The sequence below is a fragment of the Mobula birostris genome, chromosome 1 (genome assembly GCF_030028105.1).
Source record: "Mobula birostris isolate sMobBir1 chromosome 1, sMobBir1.hap1, whole genome shotgun sequence".
Taxonomy (NCBI): Eukaryota; Metazoa; Chordata; class Chondrichthyes; order Myliobatiformes; family Myliobatidae; genus Mobula; species Mobula birostris.
Window position 1 is genome coordinate 142440576 of NC_092370.1, and position 23486 is coordinate 142464061.

General features: G+C 40.5%; 1 protein-coding gene across 23 annotated transcripts in view; it reads left to right on the plus strand.

Moving 5' to 3' along the window:
* rims2a (regulating synaptic membrane exocytosis 2a) overlaps positions 1-23486 on the plus strand; it is a 1105394-nt gene that overhangs the window by 893499 nt on the left and 188409 nt on the right. For 10 of the 23 annotated variants that reach the window (XM_072262764.1, XM_072262801.1, XM_072262723.1 and 7 more), the window contains one exon: positions 15537-15709. The exons of the other annotated variants lie outside the window; for them this stretch is intronic. In XM_072262764.1, coding sequence (XP_072118865.1) covers positions 15537-15709 — 173 coding nt within the window. The remainder of the gene's footprint in view (positions 1-15536; positions 15710-23486) is intronic. 23 annotated transcript variants of the gene reach the window in all.

A 23486-nucleotide genomic window follows, 5' to 3' on the forward strand; every position in this document is an offset into this window, starting at 1 on the left:
AGAATGATTTGAATTGGTAAGAAACCACTGTAACAGTAAAGACCTGAGGAGGAAGTAGAGATGGATCACAAAATATTTGCAAATACTTTAATCTTTATCTTTGATACTTATTGAGCACAGGGAAGCTCTTGGAGTCTTCATCATCGAATAACTGCTTAAAAGACAACCTCTATTCCTGACTAGACGTGGAAGAATTTTAGAACTCTGATTTTGTACTTCAGCTTTGAGATTGCTGAGTTCTGTTTATTGCACACGTTTATTGTTTAGCATACATGTAGTCCTGTGATGCAGTTTCGAGGCTGGTACCTCCTGTTCATTCACAATAAAAGGGGATGTGTTTGAAATGCCACATTGTGAAAAACACAAGAAGGAGGTTCTTGAAAGTCCACCTGTATGGAAGGTAAAAAGGCTATGATTTCATAGTTGCTTCCTAGATTGCTGAGTAGTGTAAAGAAATATATCACTAGTACTGGGATCTGTCACGGTGTTCACAGACAGGTGACTGAACACAAGTGTGGAGGAATGGCAGACTCCCATGTTGAGACAGAAGCAATTATTTATAGAAATTCCAGCACAACATCAGTGGCTTGACCGTGACTCTTTCTCTAAACACACACACACCGTGATCTGTGCTAATTGGGAGTCAGCTTTGTAGAATCACAGTAGGCTGGAGACCCGTGCCAGTCAAGCTAAATCTGACAAGATTAAACAGAAAGTGCAAGGGCTTTCACAATGTAGATAACGCGACAATTAATAAGTACAAGTGCAAGGTTGAGAGGCTCATAACGGGGATCAGTCTTCACCGTCTCGTCATGATGCCAGTGCTGGAAGGGGACTGGGGAATTACATACTTTTTAAGATAATTTTACAGAAGGTATCACCAGGGCAATTTAGCTTTATTTTAGAAGCAGAAGTTTGGAATAAAATTATCAGTCACCTGGATGGTTTGATTATTGGAAGCCAATACTGATTTCCAGAAAGAATATCATATTTAACTAACAGGTTAATTTTCTTAATGAGATAACAGAATTAATACGGAAACAATACAGTTAATATTGCATATTTAGGTTTCCAGCAATTTTGATAAAGCACTTAATGTTAGATTTATCACCTAAGTTGAAGACCAGAGAATAAAACAAGTACTGATGTGAATTTGGCTTAATGACAGGAAACAGAGAAGCATAGTTAACGCTTGTTTTTCATTTTGAAAGATGATGTTTCCCAAGAGTTGCTGTTCTTTCTTCTGCTTTTGAATGATTTAGAATTTGGTGTACAGAAGACAAGTAAAAAAAATTAGAAATTATATCAGAATTTGGAATTTGTAGTTGTGAAGATTTTGATGAACTTCAGGAGAGCATAGATAAGCTGGTAGACAAGCAGGCATATGACAAATAAAATCTATTGAATAAATGCAAAGAGTCTGGCACCATAGGGTCAGCTGATGGCGCAACGACATCGGCGCCGGACCCGGGAGCGGAGTTTCCCAGGTTTGAACCCAGCCAGGTCTGCTCCCGAGTACGCTTTCCATCCGTGCTGGGTTGCGTGTCGAGATTGCAACTCGACCTCGTAAAATAAAAGGAAAATACTGCAAAAGTGTCTGTGTGAGGAGTGGCATGCCACACCGTCTCTCTCTCTCTCTCTCTCGTTCTGCACCTTGTAAAAAGCCATGAAAAAGACATTGTCACAGATGCATGCACGCACACGCACAAACACGCATGCACACGCAAAAAAAAAAGAATTTGGCACCATGATAGTGTAGCGTTTAGCGTGATGCTATTACAGCTTGGCATGAAAGTTCAGAGTTCAATGTTGGCATCCTCTGTAAGGAGTGTCTGTATATCCTCCCTGTGGAATGCATGGGTTTTCTCCGGACTCTTCATTTTCCTTCCACAGTACAAAAGACGTACCAGGTAGGTTAATTGATCATTGTAAATTGTCCCGTGATTAGGTTAGGGTTAAATCAGGGGTTGTCGGGGATTGCTGGGTGGTGCGGTTTGAAGGGCCAGAAGGTCCTATTCCATGCTGAATCTCTAAATAAAATAAAATAAATAAGAATAAATACACTTGGCTAAGTAGAACAAAGAGAGACATTGTAATGGCCCAGAAGATGCCATGTGCAGCTCAATGACTTCATGCACTGTTAAGATGTACAGTTAATTCATATATATCTTCCTGATACAGACTGTTAAAATCCCATTGAGCGAGACACTTGTGGTGCCAGTGTCTTGCATTATGTAATAATGATGTGCGGCTTGTCTAAACAAGCTCCACCTACACACCAACTGAGAAAACCTTTGACAAATAGCAAAATCATACCCAGAGTTTTACTATCTGTCTAAGTTAATAGGTTTTCTCAATGGTTGTGAAAATCCGTGACCCAAAAGCTTTTAGAAATTATATAAGGAATTAAACATGCTCCCCCAGTTAACTCCGTGAAAAATGTAGGACTGGAGAACAATAACATTTCTCAATTCTCAAATTCCAGCTCACCCTAAAGAATACACTTCTAGAGGAAGTGTATAGATTGGGAATTTTGATGGAGTATTTTAAAATAAATAATAAAAAGTATGCATATATATATTCAGCTGCAGGTAGTGTAATGTATCCAATTCTGGCCAAATGTAAGGACCAGTTAGAGGGTATAGAAAACGTTTATTAGAATGGTTCTTGTAATTATGAACTTGTTTTAAGAAAAGGCTGCTTTCATTAGAGCTCAGAAGATCAAAGGAAGATGTGACAGTGACATTGAAAATGATGAAGGACTTAGAGTAGATGGAGAGAAACTATTTCCATTGGTAGAGAAGTCAAAAGTCAGAGGGCATAATTTAAAAGTAAAGCATTCCACATATTGAGCAAGTGTTAAGTATATGGAATATGTTACCTGGAAGTGTGTAAAAGCTAGATTCTTTCATGATTTTTTACATGACACACAAATGTCTGGTGAGGCTAACCTACAGATTTTGGCACACATGGGTCAGAAAGTGTTTGACAGAGCAGAGGGATAGAGAGTTTGTGAGATTTTTTTTTCCTTCTCTGGTCTATGGCAGACTTTAGGCTGTCAGCCCCATCTTGAATGCTTCTTCCCATCTATGAGCAATCATGAGCCCAGGGATTACCAATAATTGGTGGGGATATTGCGCTTTCCAAAGGTCTTTAAAGAACATCAATGAATACTTTTCTCCATCTCACTGGTTATCACTTTTTAGAACAGCTCAGAAAGGAGTCTCTTTAAGGACTTTGATCTTGGGCACTTCCTGCCCAGTGGAACCAACTGAATGCTTCGGGGCTCAGAGATGCAGATGTTAGTCAAGGCAAGAATGGTGACAGTGATTTGAAATATTCTGCATAGACTGTTTTGTTGATACCTCTTCAGTGCTTTGACCTGCCTACTGAGTTAATCCAAGTCTTAGAAGCATCCAGGAGAGTAGAGATCACTGTTGTCCAGTCGACCATGCGGTCTATGCTGAACACGAGGTCTTGACCTTTGAACATTCTTTCTCCCAGATGACCAAAGGTTCTGATTATACTTTGTACTTTGCTGATGGCAAATTTTATTGGTGATCCCGAGGTAAGAAAAACAGATCACAATTTCTAGGGTTTAACCTTACGCCTTAATTGTTCAAGGAGATTGTTGTACAGTGGGGAGAGGTTAGCTCAGGACCTTTCTTTTGCAGATGTTGAGTGTGAGGTCTTCTTCAGTGAACATCTGGTCATCAGTTAAAGGTTGCCTCCAAGCTCTGCATGTGTCATACTGCCACTCAACTAATGAAGTCAAGATGACCTTTCTCCTGGTCAAGAGTGGTTCAAATCTTCAGAGAGTCAGCGTGGATTTGTTGGGCCTTTTTACCAATTTATTATTCTATGATATTGTAAAACTTTAATAGAACTGGAGATATTCCAAGAATAAACATTATCACACTTCCAGCTCCTTCAGATAATCTTCAGAATTCATCATTCCACATACTGCATGAAATCGATCTGTTACTAAAAAAATGGAAATTCCTTGAACAAAATCAACATCCGGAACCTCAAATTTCATTTTTCCCTGAAATTTCCAATACCAGCTTTCACTGAACTCTTAGCATTCCCCAAATTTGTTCCTCTGGAAATAAGCAGGTTTCAGGTATTCAGATCAATGAGGAAGAAAGAACACTTAAGAGTATTTATTTGAAATATTACACAGATAAGGTACATATGAACAAGACTCATGCCTTCTGCTCAGTAGGGAATCCAATTTACAACAAATGGTCTGGATAATCTCAGATTTCCTTAACACTGATTGTGATTCCAGTCCAAGAAGTACAATGAGCTTGTTCACTACTCATATAATCAAGAAAACCTATACTTGTTTTCTAATCTATGCATTCCAGCCAACTAAAATTCTAAAGATAATTATTTCTTAATGAATTTTACATTGTCACTGAACTGGTCTCACTCGTCTCCAAGAAAAAAAAAACAGATGATCTAGTCATTTCATACTCTTTAATGTCTGTTGTCTGCATGCTTCAAGGCCTTAGGGCCCCAATGAATCAAGACCTTTTTTTTTAACTTATCTTCCTGATTAACATACCTGCTTGTTGTGGATACTGTGGACAGAAAACTCAATTTTGAATAAGAACATCTGCTTTGAACTCTCTCATCACAAATAGTTGTCAGTTCACCATACATGCCTGAATATGACAGAAGGCATGAACAATATGGGTTGCATCATCTCAAAAGGCAGATGTTGTGTTGCAGACCTGTCTCAGATAATAGCACAGATATATCATTACCACACTTCTCTACCACTAGTTCGTGGGTTCTACTTTGTGACATTACAAACATTAGCTGGATATTCCCAAAACCCTAACCCTCCTAGTGCCATACAGTTCTTAAACAACCATTTGGTTTCTCCACATTGTGTCACTCCCCAAGTTGAAATCTGATAAAGTTTGTGGACAACATCACTGTCATTGGACCGTCAGAGCCAATGAAACCAAATACCACCAGGAAGTATACAAGGTCGTGTCATGATGCAGTCACAACAACCTGAAGCTGAAAACCTTCAGAGATGTGGAGATGCCTGTTGATTTCAGGAGAAATGTGTCTCCTCTCCACCCACTTATCAGCAACAACTCTACAGTTAGCATCGTTTCAACATTCAGGTCCTTGGCATTGCTATTTCGCAGAACCTCGTGGGAAAACCGCATCTCTTTCATTAACAAAAAGGCTCAGCAGACGATGTACTTCTTGCGGCATTTGGTAAAGTTACGTCATCCCCAGAAAACATTGGAGCAGTACTACACTGCCATCAAAGACAGCATCCTCACATCAGCCGTTACTATCTGGTTTGGTCCAGCATCATCTCACAATCCACAAAAACCACAGCAGAGTGTCGGCTCACTGGCTGCAGTCTACCATTTCAGAGAGCTGCAATCATTGCAAGAAGTCATTTGTTGATGAGGCAGCACGAGGTGTAAAAAGAGTTTGGGGCCTTTTGGAACTTGTCCGCAGGCTGCAATCAGCCGACAAGTCATTTGTCGAGGAAGCAGCACAAGAGGAGACTTTCAGGACCTTTTTGTTGTCTGTAGTCATCGCAAGAAGTCATTTCTTGGTGAGTTGGCATGAGGTTTAAAAAGAACTCTGGGCCTTTCAAAACTATTTGGCAAGCTGCTATCATAGCAATCTCTTAGGAACTCAGCAGGGACCAATAAAAAGCGAGATGTAAGTGGAGCAGCCATTGATGGACTGGAGACTGTTAGAGTGGCCAGGCTTTGGCTCAACAGGCCAAGGCGAGAACAGGACAGGCTAGAAATTAAGCTTGAGAAGTTAGAGGTATAACATGATGGTAGTTAAGGCAGTAAAATGCTCCCACTGTGAGATGTGGGATTTCAGGGTACCAAACTATCTCCCTGTTGACCACATCTGCAGGATGTGCACCCATCATCAGCTCCTGACTGACAAAGTTAAGGAACTGGAACTGGAGCTGAATGTACTCAGGACCATCCAGAAAGCTAAAAACCTCATAGGTGAGACATTTTCTGAGGTGCCCACAGCCAGGGTGCAGGCTTCAGATAGTAGATAGGTGACCACCAGGAGAAATAAGGGGAGTAAGCAGTCAATGTAAAGCTTACCTGTAGTGATTATACTCAGCAACAACCCTTTGGGTACTGTGAGATGGATGACCTAACAGGGCACAACAGCAGCAGCCAGGCCAGTGGCAATGTGGCAGGCTCCAAGACTCAGCAAGGAAGGGTAAAGTCAGGCATTGTGATTGTGAAAGGAGATTCGATAGTTAGCAGGTCAGATAGCAAACTCTGTGGCCATAAAAGAGATGCAGGTTGGTGGATGGCCTCCCAGGTGCTAGGGACCAGAATGTCTCAGTACAGCTGCAGAAGATTCTCAAGAGAGAGGGTGAGCAGCCAGAGATCATGGTGCACATTAGCACCAATGACAGTAGTATAATTACAATGAGAGATAGAAAAGGCATGTCAAAAGGGCAATGTTATGGCAGTCATGAGGGACTTTGATGTGCAGATAGACTGGGAAAATCGTGTTGGTGCTAGATCCAGGGAGAGGGAATTTATAGAATGCCTACAATTTGGCTTTATAGAGCAGCTCGTGGTTGAGCCCACTAACGGAAAGGCAATTGTTGATTGTGTGCTGTGTAATGAACCAGATTTGTTTCAGGAGCTTAAGGTAAAGGAACCCTTAGGAAATAGTGATTATATGATTGAATACATCCTGTAGTTTGAGAAGATAAATTCAGATGTATCAGTGTTACAGTGGAGTAAAGGGAATTATAGCGGCGTGAGAGAGTAATTGGCAGAAGTTGATTGGAAGGAGTCACTATCAGGGATGACTGGAGAACAGCAATAGCTGGAATTTCTGGGGGCAATTCGAAATGCACAGGATAGATACATCCCAAGCATGACAAAGGATTCTAAAGGGAAGATGAGGCAACTGCATTGACAAGGGAAGTCAAAAATAGCATAAAAATGTCATTCCACTCTTTAAGAAGGGAGGGCAGCAGAAGAAAGAAAATTATAGGCCAGTTAGCCTGACTTTAGTGGTTTGAAAGATGTTGGAGCCTATCAATAAGAATGAGGTTTCAGGGTACATGGAGCACATGACAAAATAGGCCAAAGACAGAATGATTTCCTTAAAGGGAAATCTTACCTGATAAATCTGTTGGAATTCCTTGAGGAAATAACAGAGGAGTGTTAGTGGATGTTGCTTATTTGGAGTTTCAGAAGGCATTTGACAAGGCTGCTTAACAAGGTAAGTGCCCATGGTGTTACAGGGAAAATACTAGTATGGATAGAAGATTGACTGACTGGCAGGAGGAAAAGTGTGAAAATACAGTGTTTTTTTCTAGTTGGCTGCTGGTGACAAGTGGTGTACCACCAGGGTTGGTGTTAGGACCATTTCTTTTCACATTATACAGTATATCAATGGTTTGACAGAATTGGTGGCTTTGTGGCAAAGTTTGTGTATGATACAAAGATATGTGGGGGACAGGAAGTGTTGAGGGAGCAGGGTGTCTGCAGAAGGCCTAAAACAGATTAGGAGAATGGGCAAATAAGTTGCAGATGGAATAGTGCAGGGAAGTGCATGGTCATGCTCTTTGGTAGAAGGAATAAAGGTGTGCACTATTTTCTAAATGGGGAAAAAATTCAAAAATCAAAAGTGCAAAGGGACATGGGAGGCCTCGTGCAAGATTTCCTAAAGGTTATCTTTCAGGTTGAGTCAGTGGTAAGGAAGGCAAATGCAATGTCAGCATTCGTTTTGAGAGGACTAGACTACAAAATCGAGGATGGAATGCTAAGGCCTTATACGACATTGGTTAGACCGCACTTGAAGTATTGTGAGCAGTTTTGGGCCCAGTATCTGAGAAATGATGTGTTGGCATTGGAGAGGGTCCAGAGGAGGTTTATGAGAATGATTCTGGCAATGAACAAGTTAACATATGAGGTGTGTTTGATGTCTCTGGGCCTGTAGTCACTGGAGTTTAGAAGAATGAAGGGGACCTCATGAAACCTATTAAATAATAAAAGGCCGAGATAGAATGTATGTGGAGAGGATGTTTCCTATAGTGGGGAATCTAGGACAAGAGGGCACAACCTCAGAATAAATGGACATCTGTTTAAAACAGAGATAAGGAAAGATTTCTTTAGCCAGAGAATGGTGAATCTGTGGAATTCATCGCCACAGACGGCTATGCAATCATACTTAAGGCAGAGGTTGATAGGTTCTTGATTAATCAGGCTATCACAGGTTATGGGGAGAAGGCAGAAGAATGGGGTTGAGAAGGGTAATAAATCAACCATGATGGAATGCCGAAGAGAATCAATGGAATGCTGAAGCAGACTTGATATGCTAAATGGCCTAATTCTGCTCCTCTGTCTTACAGTCTTATGGTCTCATTTCTGAAGGACTTGGATGTCTCCAAGTCAAAGAAGCAAACAGGAAAAATCATTGCAGGCAATATCCACCCTACAAACTGCCATTTCCAAAAGTGTTTTTCTAGAAAGCGTTATAGGCCTATTAAAACAAAATCTTCATGCCATCTTAAAAGTTGCTTCCTCCAGGCAGTTTATCTGATCAAGCATTCCATTCTAATTAGCCCCCCTCCACCCCCTCTATATCTTACCTCAGTCCCTGCAATGCACAGTAAGCACTTTTACAATGCCATTTACATTGTAAATACATGCTGATATTTATGTATTTATGCACATTATACTCCATATCTGTACTTTAAACTCCAGCTTATTCTTGTATAATTCCTTATTATTATAATTGTTGAATGTTGTTTTTATTGTTGCATGTTGTGCCAACACACCTAAGGAAAAGGCTAATAATGAAAAATGCATTTGGCAAATAAAGTTGATCTTTGATCCTATACCCTTGGAAATGCAATAGTTAATGCAGATGACTGTTTATATAACTTATGTCCTGAAAAGTGAGTCCCAATATCAGATTGTGTTTCAGTGTGATCAACATAATAAGCTGTCTACTGTTGAAGCTAGTGAGGATGTTGTCCTGGTCTGCCTTCACAGAAGGGATGACCATCAAAAAACCTGAATAGGTGAAAACCATATTTAAAAAGTATTTGTATCTGTTGTAGGGGAAGTGGATCACTGTAGTCTATCCGCCATACTTATGTCGGACCACTCCCAGGTTTAACGTGTGCCAGAAGTTTCAACTAGGATCTAAATGCAAGCCAGTATAGACTATACTTCCCTGCTGAATTAAATTGCAATGGTTCCATTTCAGTTCACTCGATGTTGAATTTCACGGTGATCAGAGCTCAGATTTCCAAGACACATTTTGGAGGCTCTTGAGGTGAGCAATTCTTGAGAAGAAGAATGCAAATTATCTTCAGATGCTGTTTAAATTTGCTACATGTGTTGCAGAGACAGTGAGGCAGTTATGGCGGAAAATTAAGCTGCACTACAGTCTGTATTCTTCCTCACTCCACCATCCTTGGGACCAATCTGATCCCAACCTGGTAAAACTAGAATGCTTGAAAGCATGCTCGGTAAATATCTGGTAAGATGGCAGCGCACTCCGATGCAACGGCTTCTATAGAGTCAACCAAAGGTGTAGCTGTCTTTTTTAAACACATTTTTTATGATCACAAGGTTCTGCCAGACATTGAGAACTTAAAGTACTGCAGGTATACCCCATCATTGAGTTGCTCATTGAGAAACTGAAGAGGCTGGACATGGTAGACTGTGATACTGCCAGCAGCAGAGAGGGCATCAGTGCATAAAGGATAAGTGCAGTCTAACAGTGAGTGATCATCTTAGTGGCTTTTCTTGTGATCACAAGACCCTGTTAGACATTGGTGGTGTGGAATATTGCAAGTCCAATTCATTGGCTTAATGGCGAACAGCGGGGGTGGACGTTGGGTGAGTTGGTCATAGAGGTCATAGTGAGTACTGGGCCTCAAGCCGTGGTCATAGAGAATACTGGGCCTCACGCCGTGGTGTTGCCTCTCCGCAGCCACCTGAGGCAGAGGCGTCAGAGTCGAGCCCTCCACCGGAGTACCGGAGACAGTGTGGAGTCCATGCTGGATTTGGTGCTGCCCCCTAGTATTTCCTCAGCAGAAGATAAACTATATTGTGTTCAACTGCAGACTGCTGCAACATTCATGGACTCCAGGGCTTGGATGATATTTTTTGTGTGTAACTGTATTCTACTGGTATCTTATATATACTTGCTGTCTTATATTTGCTGTATGTGCCTTGTGCTGTGTATAATTATTAGTTTTACACCTTGGCCCTGGAGTAATGCTGTTATATTTTTCTGTATTCATGGGTATTCATGTATGGGGAATGTCAATTAAACTTGAATTTGAACTTGAACTTGAACTAAATAAAAGCAATATTTATAAACAGGGCTGATTGATCCCATGACCACTATTTCAGACTGAGTTCTGTAATCCTGACATATCCAGTTACAGAGTATTTAAAAGGAGGAAAAGACTCCATGACAAACCTTTCAGTGATGAACCTCAAAGTGTTCAATTACAGATGACCAAGGCTGAAGCACTTGCAACAAGGTATTTATCCATTTCAGCTTTACTTGAGCTCCCCACCATCACAAAAGTCAGTCTGCAGTTAATTCAATTTATTTCAAACAAGCATAAGCTGAAAGTAGCAAATGCCAATGTGAAATTTACCTGGTGAGGGATAAGGGGTTAATGATCCCAAAGATCTGAGTATTTTGGAGTAAAAGTAGTTTATTTCTGCTAGAGATGTCAGAATTTTAGATGCTCGGTAAGGTATACGAAAACTGCAATCTTTTGAAATGACTTGCTGAATTTCATTAGTATTTCTGTTTATTGAATGCGCCTACTCTAACGTCATATCTCCAAGATTGTCAGGGGAACCAGGGAAAGATTGTTATCTCAAAAATTCTACCATTAACTGAGTTTTTGCTAGTTTAATTCAAGTAGGAAAGAGGAAATGTTACTTTAAAGCAAGGGTTTCCAACCATTTTTATGCCATGGACCCTCCCATTAACCGAGAGGCCTGTGGACCCCAAGTTGGAACCCCTGCTTTACGGAGGCCGGAAAATAATTGAGCTTGACAGACAACAATCGCTATCTCAAATAAGAACTTCAAATAATTTAATTGGAGAGGGGAAAAAAAGCTGCAGCCTGGGAGAATGTTGCTAATTGCCTTTCATCAATTTTAGGCAGCAAAACATTATGTTTGCTCTCCAGGTATTGTAGTGTTGTTGTCATGGGATTGACAAATACATTATAATATTGGTAAAACAGGGCCACAAAGAAAACAAAGTGAAATAAGTTTATACTTAATGTAAGAGCCATGCATCTGTTCTCTATCTGCATTGTACCATGTGTTGTGCAGTTATTATGATAACTTGTCACATAAGTGGAGGGCATTGTAAAAGCAAAGGGAATAAGCTTTGTCTTCATGCTTTGTTCTCTGCAGTTGGTAGCAACTGGGGGCTGATGGAGACCCTGTCTTTTGCTGAACACTCAATAATGCTCAATTATGCTTAGCTTACACGCGGGTATGCTTGAGTTTCATCGCCTCAAGATTGTATGTTTGCTAATTGGTAATAAAGGATCAAATACATATCGTCAACTTTTGGAGCAATCATCACAGGAGTGAGGGCGCATCATGCAAGTATAACAAATCCATCAGGTCGCCGGCAACAGCAGTATTGTTTTGGTTTTGGTTTGGTTTGGTTTTGCCATTACACCTAATAAGACTTACTAGGGAATACCCATTCACCATAGTAAGAGCATGATGATGTTGCCTTATTGTACCTTAGAATATGATATTTTAATAAGGCAATGGTTTTGCAATGGCTAGTGCTTGAGGCTTTGCTAAACTCCTGTATGAGCTGTTACTCGGAGTGTATAGGTAGATTATTTATTCCAAATAATGAATGGTAAGGCAGGTCTGATGTTATCAGTTGGAACAATTTTTGTTGCCATTTATGCAATCTGTTTCTTTACACGTGGTTGGGCTGGTGGCGGGGGCGGGGGAGTGGGGGGTTGATGTATTTCCTGGAGCAGGTTCCATGGTTTTCTTTGTTTTGTGACTGTCTGTGGGAAGATAAATCTCAGAGTTGTATACTGCATACATATTTTGATAATAAATGTACTTTGAATCTATGAATCTTTGAGTATAAGAGATGGCTACTCATGTTGCAGCTGTACAGAACATCAGTTAGGCCACATTTGGAGTACTACGTGCATTTCTGGTGCCGACACTCTCGGAAGGATCTGATGGCTCAGAAAGGGTACAGACAAGGTTTACCCAGATGCTGCCTGCCTGAAGTGTTTTAGTTATAGGGGAGGTTTGGACAAACTTGGATTGTTTGTCTCTGAACCCTTGCAGACTGCGGTTCCTGATAGAAGTTTATAAAATAATGAGGGGCCTCAATGAAGTAGATAGTCAGAGTCTTTTTTCCCATGTGTTTTATTCTTTTGTATCAGTCTACCATGAGCAACCTTTTCATATGTGTTACCGGAGTCCGTGCAGACAACATCCACTGTGCTAGTGTGAAAGTGTCAAATATTAGAGGGCACATCTTTGAGATAATTTGAGAAAGGTTCAAAGGAAATTTGGGAGGCAGAATTTCTACACAGAAAGTGGTAGGTGCCTACAACACGTCACTATGAGTGGTGGTGGAAGCAAGTATGGTGGTGGTGTTTAAGAGGCATTTAGACAGACACATGCACAGGCAGTGAATAGAGAGATCTGGGCTATGTGCAGGCAATGGGACTAGTCAAGATTGGTGTCCAGGTCAGCACAGGCATGATAAACTGGAGTGCTTATTCCTGCACCATACTGTTCTAAGTTATGTGACTATTTTTAAATGGTCAAAGCTGCAGAAATGAAATTGGTTTGCACATCCAAAATCTTGCTAATATGAGACTGATCCTTACAGTCTCCTTATTAGATCCTAATTTTACATCTGAGTCTTCTAACAGCATTCCGATAATGATTTTATGTTCCATATTACAAAATATAAACAAATCATAACCATCAGCTTATTTTCCTGGATACAAAAAGGATTTAAGGAGGTAGCATGTGGTTGAATTTGTAATGGAGCAGGTGACACAAGACATTATCACTGTAGTTGTAAGTCTTTTTCCATCTGAAGTCCAACAGAATCCTTGGACGGGAAGCAAATACTTAGTATTTTTATCACGTAAACTGTAATGAGAAAACCATACCAATGTTTGTTGGTAAACATGGCTAAAAATAAAGGATTTTATTTATCTTAACAGCTGACATCACACACAAAAAATTTAACCTGCTCAGTTTGAGAATTGAGTAGATCCACCTGGAGGCACCATGGTTCTTCTTTCCATAAGCAATAATAATATTGTATCTTCATTACGGTCCTAAACTGAGCCATGATCAGGAAATATATGATGATTTTCTTGTTTGATCAAACTCAATGGTAACATAGTTGGAGCTGGAAACACAGAAAAATAGGTTAATTTTAATATCTTTTTCGACAAAGCAAAGCCTGATATCTTTTCCAAAATGCATATTGAAATCTTTGGTCTCTCACTGACCGAGGCTTTCTTTCATCCTGTTGGCTAGAATGACCCAGTGCTTCATCCCTCAATTCCGTTGGGTTTCCAAGTACAAGCCAAAGAGCTCTTGCCACATACTTTTAACAATTGATTGGAACTAAGTATGCAGAAGTGTGTTTAATTAATTATTCATAGGATGCTGACCTCACTGGCAAAATAGAATTTATAATCCATTGAGAATTGCCCTTGAGAATCAAATGATGAACTGCCTTTCTGAACCTCAGCAGCTTGCTTGGTGAAGGCACTCAGGTTGATTGTTTTGTGAACTAGTAATAATGGTGATATATTTCCATGCCAGGACGGTGCATATCCAGCATGAAAATATGCAGCGATTATGTTCCCATGTACCTACATCTGGCATTGTAGACAGTGAAGATTTAGGATGATGAATGAGGTGCCAAATAAGTGAGATGCTTAGATAGGATGGTGGCAAGCTTCTTATTGTTGGACGTCCATTCATCCGGATAAGTGGAGAGTTCCTGAGTTTTACCATGCAATTGATGGAAAGTTTTGGGGAGTCAGGGTAGGTGAGACAATTAATGCAAAGGGGTTGCTTGGCAGCATAGTGGTTAGCATAATGACACTATGGAGCCAGCGACCCAGGTTCAACTCCCCTTCTGTCTGTAAGGAGTTTATATGTTCTCCTTGTGACTGCATGGGTTTCCTCCAGGAGCTCAGGTTTTCTCTCACATTCCAGAGACATGCTGGCTAGGATGGGTGTAACTGACAGTATGGGCTAGTTGGGCCAGAAGAGCCTGGTATTGTGCTACATCTCCAAAAAAAAGCTAGCTTCTGACCAAAGCAGGTCCAATGAAATTTCTAACCATTAGTGACCTTTGAGATGTTGATGAAGAGGGATTCTGTAATAGCAGTCTACTAAGTATCAGGAGTAAATATGTGTATTCTCCCTGGAGATGGTCATATCTTGGCAGATGTGTAGTGCAGAGATACAAATATTGATACTTTCCAGCTCAGTTCAATTGTTACCTGTTTTATTGCATGGGCTCAGACTGTGAGTGAAACAAAATACTGGAACAGTCAGTAAACATTCCAACTTCTAGTATTGTGATGAAAGGAAAGTTAAAGATGAAGCAGCTGACGATGGTTGGCCCTAGGTATCGTCCTGAGGAGTTCCTGTGGAGCTGTGATGATTGGCTTTCAGTATTTTCTTTATGCTGATTATAACTTCAGCAAGTGGAAAGTTTTTTCCTTACCAGTGACTTGGTTTTACATGGCATTTCACCTATTACACTGTGTTAAATGATACCTTAATTCCTGGACTCACATGGGCAAACATCTACTTTCTAAATATTCGGTCCAGACTTTAATGACATCTGAAGTTGCAGCCCAGTTGTAACTCAAACTGAGCATCATTGAATATTAGTAAGTAAACGTCTGTTGATCAACTGTTGATATCATATTCCATTAACTTGCTGATAATAGGGAGAAGACTGATGGACTGGATTTGTCCTGCATTATTGAGTAGTTGATGTGTGTTGTTATACAAAGTCAATTTGGACAATCTGGAGTATCATTCTTCTGCATTATCTCTGGGATGTTGTTGGGACTCACGGCCTTAAGCCACTTTATGAGATCTTTTAAAGTGAAACAAATTCCAGATATTAACTTCTATAGTAATGGTACTTTAGAAGCAGTTGTTCTATGACTTTATAAGAAAGAGCTTGATACTTCTACTGAAGATGACTTGAAACAATTAAGCTTGAAAGTTAAGCTTTCCTAAACCGCAGGTTGATCAGTTTAACATCAGGTTTTAATTCACCTGAGCCTTGAATAACTCTTAGCCTGCCTTCTTTTAAATTTGAACTGAATATTGTTATCAGCATGATATAAAAACTCAATGCTTTGGAGTAACATATGAATGGAAATAAGAACATGAGAACAAATGAGGAATTTTATCTTTGATTTAATGATTAAAGTTATTGATATAATTACTTTTCAATAGCATCGGTTGGGACGAGACACACACCGAGGGTCAGATAATATCTCTAACAAGTCATCAGACAGCGATGTAAGCGACGTGTCTGCCGTATCAAGGACAAGTAGCGCTTCACGAATGAGCAGTACAAGTTACATGTCTGTGCAGTCTGAGCATCCTCGAACAACCAGGAAGATCAGGTGAGACCCAGTGATGGTGTTACCTTATGTAGAATATTACTCAATTCATTTGTCTCAGGTTTAAACAGTTTGATTAATGAGATAGTACTTCACTCTTACACCTTAAGTGAGTTTTATATTTGGAATGTTGCTTCTTCATAGATTTTTTGAGTTAAATAATTTTATTCTTTCTAGTAATATCCATCTTTATTTTTTTAAACCATACAACAACCCATTTCAGACATTCAGAGACCTCAGTATTATAACATTATTGCTAAGCATTGAGGTAAACAATGTTGCCTGGTGCATATGGCAATGCTGAGTCATCAGCACTCACAAAGACACTGCACAGTAAATAGCGTCGTCATTATACACCAGGCAACGTTGTTTATATAATGAAACAAATGTGTTAAATAGTGCGGTTTGAGAAATATCTTGCACAATTGTCCATTGTGTTTCACTCTTCAGAAGACTGCAAGAAATTAGTTAAGAAGCAGATGGATAGAGGAAAGGGGCTCAGAGGGATATGGGTCTAGTGCAGGAAATTGGGACAAACTGGATGGGCACCATGGCCTGCATGTACTTGTTAGGCCAAAGGGCCTGTATCCATGCTGTATTGACTCTAGAATTAGGAGTTGGAATAGGACAGTTGTTGACACTTCCAATATCATGATTAATCTAGTACTCCGTTCCCAATTCTCTGTACTGCTTCTGTTTCCCCACCAGTATCCACTGATTACCTGTGCAGAAGTTTCTCAATGTATGTCTTTAATGTACTCTGCAGCAGAAATATTTATACTCCTTAAGGGTAGAGAATTCCATTTGTGAACAATCTTTTGAGTGCATAAGTGTCTCCTCTTCTCATTACAAAATGGCCATCTGCTTACTTTAAGACTTTAAGCCCCGAGCCTTGACTCCACATTTTCACAACATCTACTTTGTCAAGGCATTAATTATTATGAACTGCATCACTCTAGCCCAGGGATTAGCAACCCTTTTTAATGCCATGGACCAATGCCATTAAGCAAGGGGTCCATGGACTGCAGGTTATAAACCTAGCTCTGCCTATGCTGACATTTCTGAGCAAAGCCTTGAGCATTTAGGTTAGATTAGATTATGAGAACACTCAGTCCTCTTTTATTGTGATTTAGAAATGCGTACATGCATTAAGAAATGATACAATGTTTCTCCGGAGTGATATCACAGAAAACAGGATAGACCAAGACTAACACGAACAGAACCACATAATTATAACATATAGTTAAAGCAGTGCAAAGCAATACCATAATTTGATAAAGAACAGACCATGGGCACAGTAAAAAAAAATCTCAAAGTCCTGAGTCGATCGACTCCCGAGTCCCCGATAGCAGGCGGCAAAAGGGAGAAACTCCCTGCCATAAACCTCCAGGCACCGTCAACTTGCCGATACCTAGGAAGCAGCCGACCCCAGCCGACCCTGAGTCCATCCGTCCAAAAACTCCAAGCTTCCGAGCAGCCTTTCCGATACCGCCTCCCGAGCGCCATCCTCTGCCGAGCGCCTTTGACCTCTCCCTGGCCGCTGAAACACGCAAAGCCGAGGATTTCGGGGCCTTCAGCTCCGGAGATAAGTTTCCACACAGTAGCAGCGGCAGCAAAGCGGCATTTCAAAAGTTTTCCAGATGTTCCGCTGTGCTCTCACGTCTGTCTCAATCAAATCAGGATTGTGCACGGCCCCCTACTTGACAGATAACAGATATTCATCACCGAAGTGGCCGCGCGCACTGCCATCGCGCCGCCATCTTCTCCGCCCTCCCGTTTACCCATTTAAACAGCACAAAGTCTGGGATTCCCACAGAAGCAATATCTAATACAAAATTCTTGGACTTACAAATTCAGATCACTAAGTCTGCCACTATACTTTTGGATGCCAAATGCTTCTGAATGCCAACATTTCTCCAATGTTTTTTCACTTCAAAAATATACTGATCTTGCATTTGTCTATAATTAACCAGTTTGTCAGTCAAAGCAGTGTTACAAGCATCTTTCATTTGGAAGAAATAAATACTTAAACAACATGTTATTTTAGTAAATCCTTTCACGAAGAAGTGTATTGAAGACTCAATATATTCCAGGTTTCTTTTGGAAAAACAAAAAACAGCTTATCTGTTGGTGACCAGGCAAAGATTTTTCTTATTCCATGCCCGTGCTCTGCTGTAACCACCACCACCAACAACACCAACACTACAAGTACCATCACTAACACCACTATAATCCCCATTTACAAGACATCAACCTGTTGCAAGAAACACATCTCTACATTGCTATTATTCCAAGGGCCAAAATAGCAAAGTCAATTTCATTTTTGTTTCGATTAGTGTTTCCCCTTACTGCCAAACTTGAATTATAACTGTTTAATTAGGGAAGTGATAATGGGAAGAGCAGCTCAACTTGTCTTCTAAAGGAGAGTATTGTGATTTTTCTGGGTTGGCATAAGTACATGCACAGAGTGTAAAAGCATTCAGTTGAGTAACAAATCAGTTCTTAAGTACATAACTAGTTACTTATCAAGCCGGTTATGCTCTCATTTCTTGCGTTTCACAGCTACAATAAATATTAGTAAGATTGTTAGAAAATAATATAAAACATCTATGTGGTTTGCATATCACAATGTTAGTGTAGAATTTACAATAGAAGAGCTACGTCATAACTGAAGTATGTACAGTGTACCAACACTACACCTGGTCAGGTGGCTGAATAGCACCAAATCAAATGCTGCCATTAGCTCTAATTCATTACTTTCTTTTGTCTCTTGAATTTCAGTGCATTGGAGCTTTCTTATTAATATTGCTGAACCACCCATACACAAAATGCCACATGGTAAAAAGATGTTTAAAGGTTAAAGCAGAATTAGAAATTAATGGTCAATGAGATACTTATCCTCAATATGAAGGGCTTCTTACATAAATATAGAATTGGTTTCTTTTTGCAATTGGCTTTTCATGTGCTCCATCAGATTACTGCCTGTTCAATGAGTTCAAGAACTTGAGTCAATAAACTAACATTTAAAAATCAGGTTAATGGAAAACAAAGCCATAGATCAAGGGCCCAACTGGGGGCATCAGCATTGCTGGTCAATTACTATATATTATTCATTTATGTGTTAAACTACAATAGTTATTGTTGAAATATCAATTCATAAGATAATATTGTAAGAGCATTTACAAATATTATGTTTGGTTTGTTTCCTAATTAAATCTGGTATAGAAATAGATATAAATTATTGACTGTGCTTAGAATTATTCTGAATTATCTGTGATTTGATGCAAAACAATGTTTATTAAATAGATTGCTTGCTTGTTTTATTTTAGTTTTTTTTCCTTTTGGAATTCTTTCATCCCTTTTATTGCAGCTAATATTATTTTTTGTTTTATTCTGTCTTGCATGCCTCCATTATTTTGCAATTTGATCTTCAGGCGGTCAAAAGCATTAGAAGAAAAGAAAGATGGAGGGGAAGAAGGGGACAAGGAAGAGGCAGAGTTGGAGGCTGAAGTAGAGGAGGAAGCAGCGACAAGGAAAGACGGGGAGGGCGAAAAATTAAACGCCAGTGAGAATAAAGAGGATAATATGGGGGAAGAAAGCAAACCAAAGGAAGAACAAGAGGAATGTGAGCAAGAGGAATGTGCGGAGTTGGAAGAGAGAGAAGAGGTGAAAGGGAAAGATGAGGAGAAGGAGAAGGAGGAGGAGGCAAAGGACAAGAAGAAGGAGGAGGAAGAGAAAGTGGAGGAGGATGAAGGGAAAGAGGGGAAGAAAGAGGAGGAGGAGGGGGAAGAGGAGGAGAAGGAGGAGGAGGAGGAAGACGAGATAGGGAAGAAACAAAAGAATAAAGAGGATATGCAAAGGCGATACTCTGAAAATGATGTCAGGTAAAGTCTAACCACCATGTAGTTGATTTAAATAGCCTTAGAGCTAACTTTAAAAGATCCTCATCCCCTAATACCTCACTGCCCTCCTCTGTGTGGACCCAAAGAATTCCCTTCTGTTTGTGTGACCATTATCTATTTAGTGTAGCAAGAACCTTTGCTGTGTGCACCCTTTTTAGCTAATATTGTCCTCTTTGCTTGTGATCACATGCAGCAGTTTATGTTGATTAAAAAGACAAATAGTTTCTCTTCTAAAGTTCAAGGTCATCACTGAAAATTTTGAATAATCCTGGTGTTGACTTATTTTTGGTGAAGATTATAGGTGATTCAAAGGTTACTTTCACAAAGGCGTACTTTTATAAACCACACTGAGAAATGGCATGTACTCTCCTTTCACCACCATCCTTCCTCGCTATGAATTCTAGCCTAATAGAATAACATAGAATGCAAGAATGGCTACAGAGTACAGATAACCAGATGATTGGCATTGGGAATAACTAATCCACAGTTCCAAGCTGCTGGTGGGAATGGCTTACTGCGGCTCTGATCACTGTCAGCTGATCTACTTATTGACAGTAAATATGGCTTTACAAAAGAGAGATACTTTCACTATAGATTGGTGTTTCTGTTCCTTGTGTCATAAAATAGACAATTTTTTCAATCATTATTGGTTCAATCCCAGTCCTGGCTCTATTATTAATGAAACAATTAGAATGATGTTTCTCGTAAGGGTGTAAGTGAAATTAAAGACAAATACAACTACCTGTAGTTCTGTCATGCACTGCCTCACAGTTTGATGGCCTTGCCAGCGTGCTCAGAGTAGATGACTACCCTTTCACCCTTTCACAGTAATTAACAAAATATACCAAAAATGCACTGTCAATTTGGTGACAGTAATAAACATGCAAAAGTATTTCTTGTGTTGATGATTACTGAGATCATGGCAGTTTCTTCTTGCTACTTTTAAGATACCATAATGTCTGAATATTTCAGGAATATCAGTGTTTTATACCAAGATATTAAAGGAATTAGAAAGCCTATTTGCTTACTAGGAATATACCTAATAATGGATTGGAATATAAAACCTAATGATGTCTTGTTAAGTATTCAGCTGTTAATATGGTGCAGCAATTTACTCTGAGACAACTGACAAAAGAAAACAAGGGAGTGGGAGAGAAATGATATTGCAAGTTGCTGTTAGCTGGAGTGCACAGTCTGAAGGCTTGATGAAAGCAAAGTCATTTACCAGTTTCACAAGGAATTTGTGCTTGAAAAGTAAATATTTACCCAGCTATGCGGAAATAGCTGGGGAAGGGGAATATGGTAAAGTTCGTTCAGAGGGAGAAGACCACAATGGAACACTGCCCTCTGAAATCCCCTGGCCTGGGGATTGTTTTGTGACCACCTGGATACACCTATTAAATCAGCAGTGTAGGTTGGCCAAAAATAAATAGGTGGGCATAATGTGCCACCTGTTGATCCTTAGGCAATGAATTTGCTGACGCCTTTGCTGCTTAATTCATGGATCATGAATGAAAGGCAGGTATAGATGGAAAGAGCTTGAGCTTTAGAGAGTTAAGTCAGACCTCATTGTAATGTTGGGTATAATTAGCCACCAGTGGTAATGGGGTGGCAGTAATTGCAGCTGGATTTTTATGGAGAGGTGGTGATCTGAGGGGTTTGGGGAAGATCTGATGCGAAGAGTAAGTTTTTAACTCAAAAGAAGGAACACCTGAGATAGGTTCCCAGTACAAGTCTTCACTGAGACCCGTGCTTAAACCGACAGTGGTGCTAACGAAGCAGAGCTCTCAAGTACTCAGAAGACTTAGAGTCAGCATGATATGGAAGGAAGATTTTTTGCCCAAGGAGTCCATGCCGACTCCCAAGAGAGCAGACCCATTAGCTCCCTTCTCCCTTTCCATATTTCCCTGTACCTTTGCAACTTAATCTCTCTCACAAGACCCATCAACTCTCCTTTGATTATTTTTGTTATTAACCTACCTGAGTGTGTCCTTGGGATGTGGGAGGAAACTGGAAAACCTGGAGGAAAGCCCTGCGATTAGAGAAGAGGCAAACAGCACAGGTTGAACCCAGGATCTTGGAGCAGTGAGAATGCAACATTCATTGTAATAAGAATAAAGTCAGATATTGCGGGAAGGTACTAAACTTGGGGAGGGCAAATTCCGACAAGTTGGGAGCTCAGGGGCCTGAACTGGATGCAACTGCTGCCAGGCAATAACTGAGCTACTGACACAATGAAGGAAGCTCTGAACACCGCCAGAGATGAGGGACCTTCATTGCTGCCCTAAATGCCAGCAGCATAACAGGAAGAAAAAGGAAGCATGAGTAAAGTTTAGAAATCTAAATTCAGACTGGGCACTTGTGGATTATAAAGGTAGCAGAAAAAGTGCTTAGATCAGCAATTAGGCAGGGCAAAAGGAGCCATGAAATGTCCTTGGTGTGCAGGATCAAGGAGAATCCCAAGGCATTTTATGAAGAAAAAGAGGATAACAATGGAAAACGAAGACCCACACTAGGATAAAGGAGGATCAAGCATCAAGTTGGATAAGTCACTGGGACTGGATGGGATGTACCCCAGGCTACTGTAGGAGGCGACGGAGGAGATTGCTGAGCCTCTGACAATGATCTTTGTATCATCAATGGGGATGGGAGAGGTTCCGGGGGATTTGAGGGTTGCAGATGCTGTTCCATTATTTAAGAAAGGAAGTAGAGATAGCCCAGGAAATTATAGACCAGTGAGTCTTACTTCAGTGGTTGGTCAGTTGTTGGAGATCTTGAGAGGCATAATATGATTAAGAATAGTCAGCATGGCTCTGTGAAAGGCAGGTCGTGCCTTACAAGCCTGATTGAATTTTTTGAAGATGTGACAAAACACATTAATGAAGGTAGAGCAGTAGATGTAGTGTATATGGATTTCAACAAGGCATTTGACACGGTATCCCATGCAAGGATTATTGAGAAAGTAAGGAGGCATGGGACCCAAGGGGACATTGATTTGTAGATCCAGAACTGGCTTGCCCACAGAAGGCAAAGAGTGGTTGTAGACAGGTCATATTCTGCATGGAGGTCAGTCACCAGAGGTGTGCCTCAGGGATCTGTTCTGGGACCCCTACTCTTTGGTATTTTTATAAATGACCTAGATGAGGAAGTGGAGGGATGGGTTAGTAAATTTGCTGATGACACAAAGGTTGAAGGTGTTGTGGATAGTGTGGAGAGCTGTCAGAGGTTACAATGGGATATCGATATGATGCAAAACTAGACTGAGAAGTGGCAGATGGAGTTCAACCCAGATAAGTGTGATGTGGTTCATTTTGGTAGGTCAAATATGATGGCAGAATATAGCATTAATATTAAGACTCTTGGCAGTGTGGAGGATCAGAGAGATCCTGGGGTCCGAGTCCATAGGACACTCAAAGCTGCTGTGCAGGTTGACTCTGTGATTAAGAAAGCATTGACCTTCATCAATCGTGGGATTGATTTTAGGAGCTGAGAGGTAATGTTACAGCTATATAGGACCCTAGTCAGACCCCACTTAGAGTACTGTGCTCAGTTCTGGTCGCCTCACTACAGGAAGAAACCATTGAAAGGGTGCAGAGGAGATTTACAAGAATGTTGCCTGGATTGGGGAGCATGCCTTATGAAGACAGGTTGAGTGAACTCGGCCTTTGCTCCTTGGAGCGACGGAGGATGAGAAGTGACCTGATAGAGGTGTATAAGATGATGAGAGGCACTGATCATGTGGATAGTCAAAAGACTTTTTCGCAGGGCTGAAATGGCTGGCACGAGAGGGCACAGTATTAAGGTGCTTGGAATTAGGTACAGAGGAGATGTCAGGGGTAAGTTTTTTTACGCAGAGAGTGGTGAGTGCGTGGAATGGG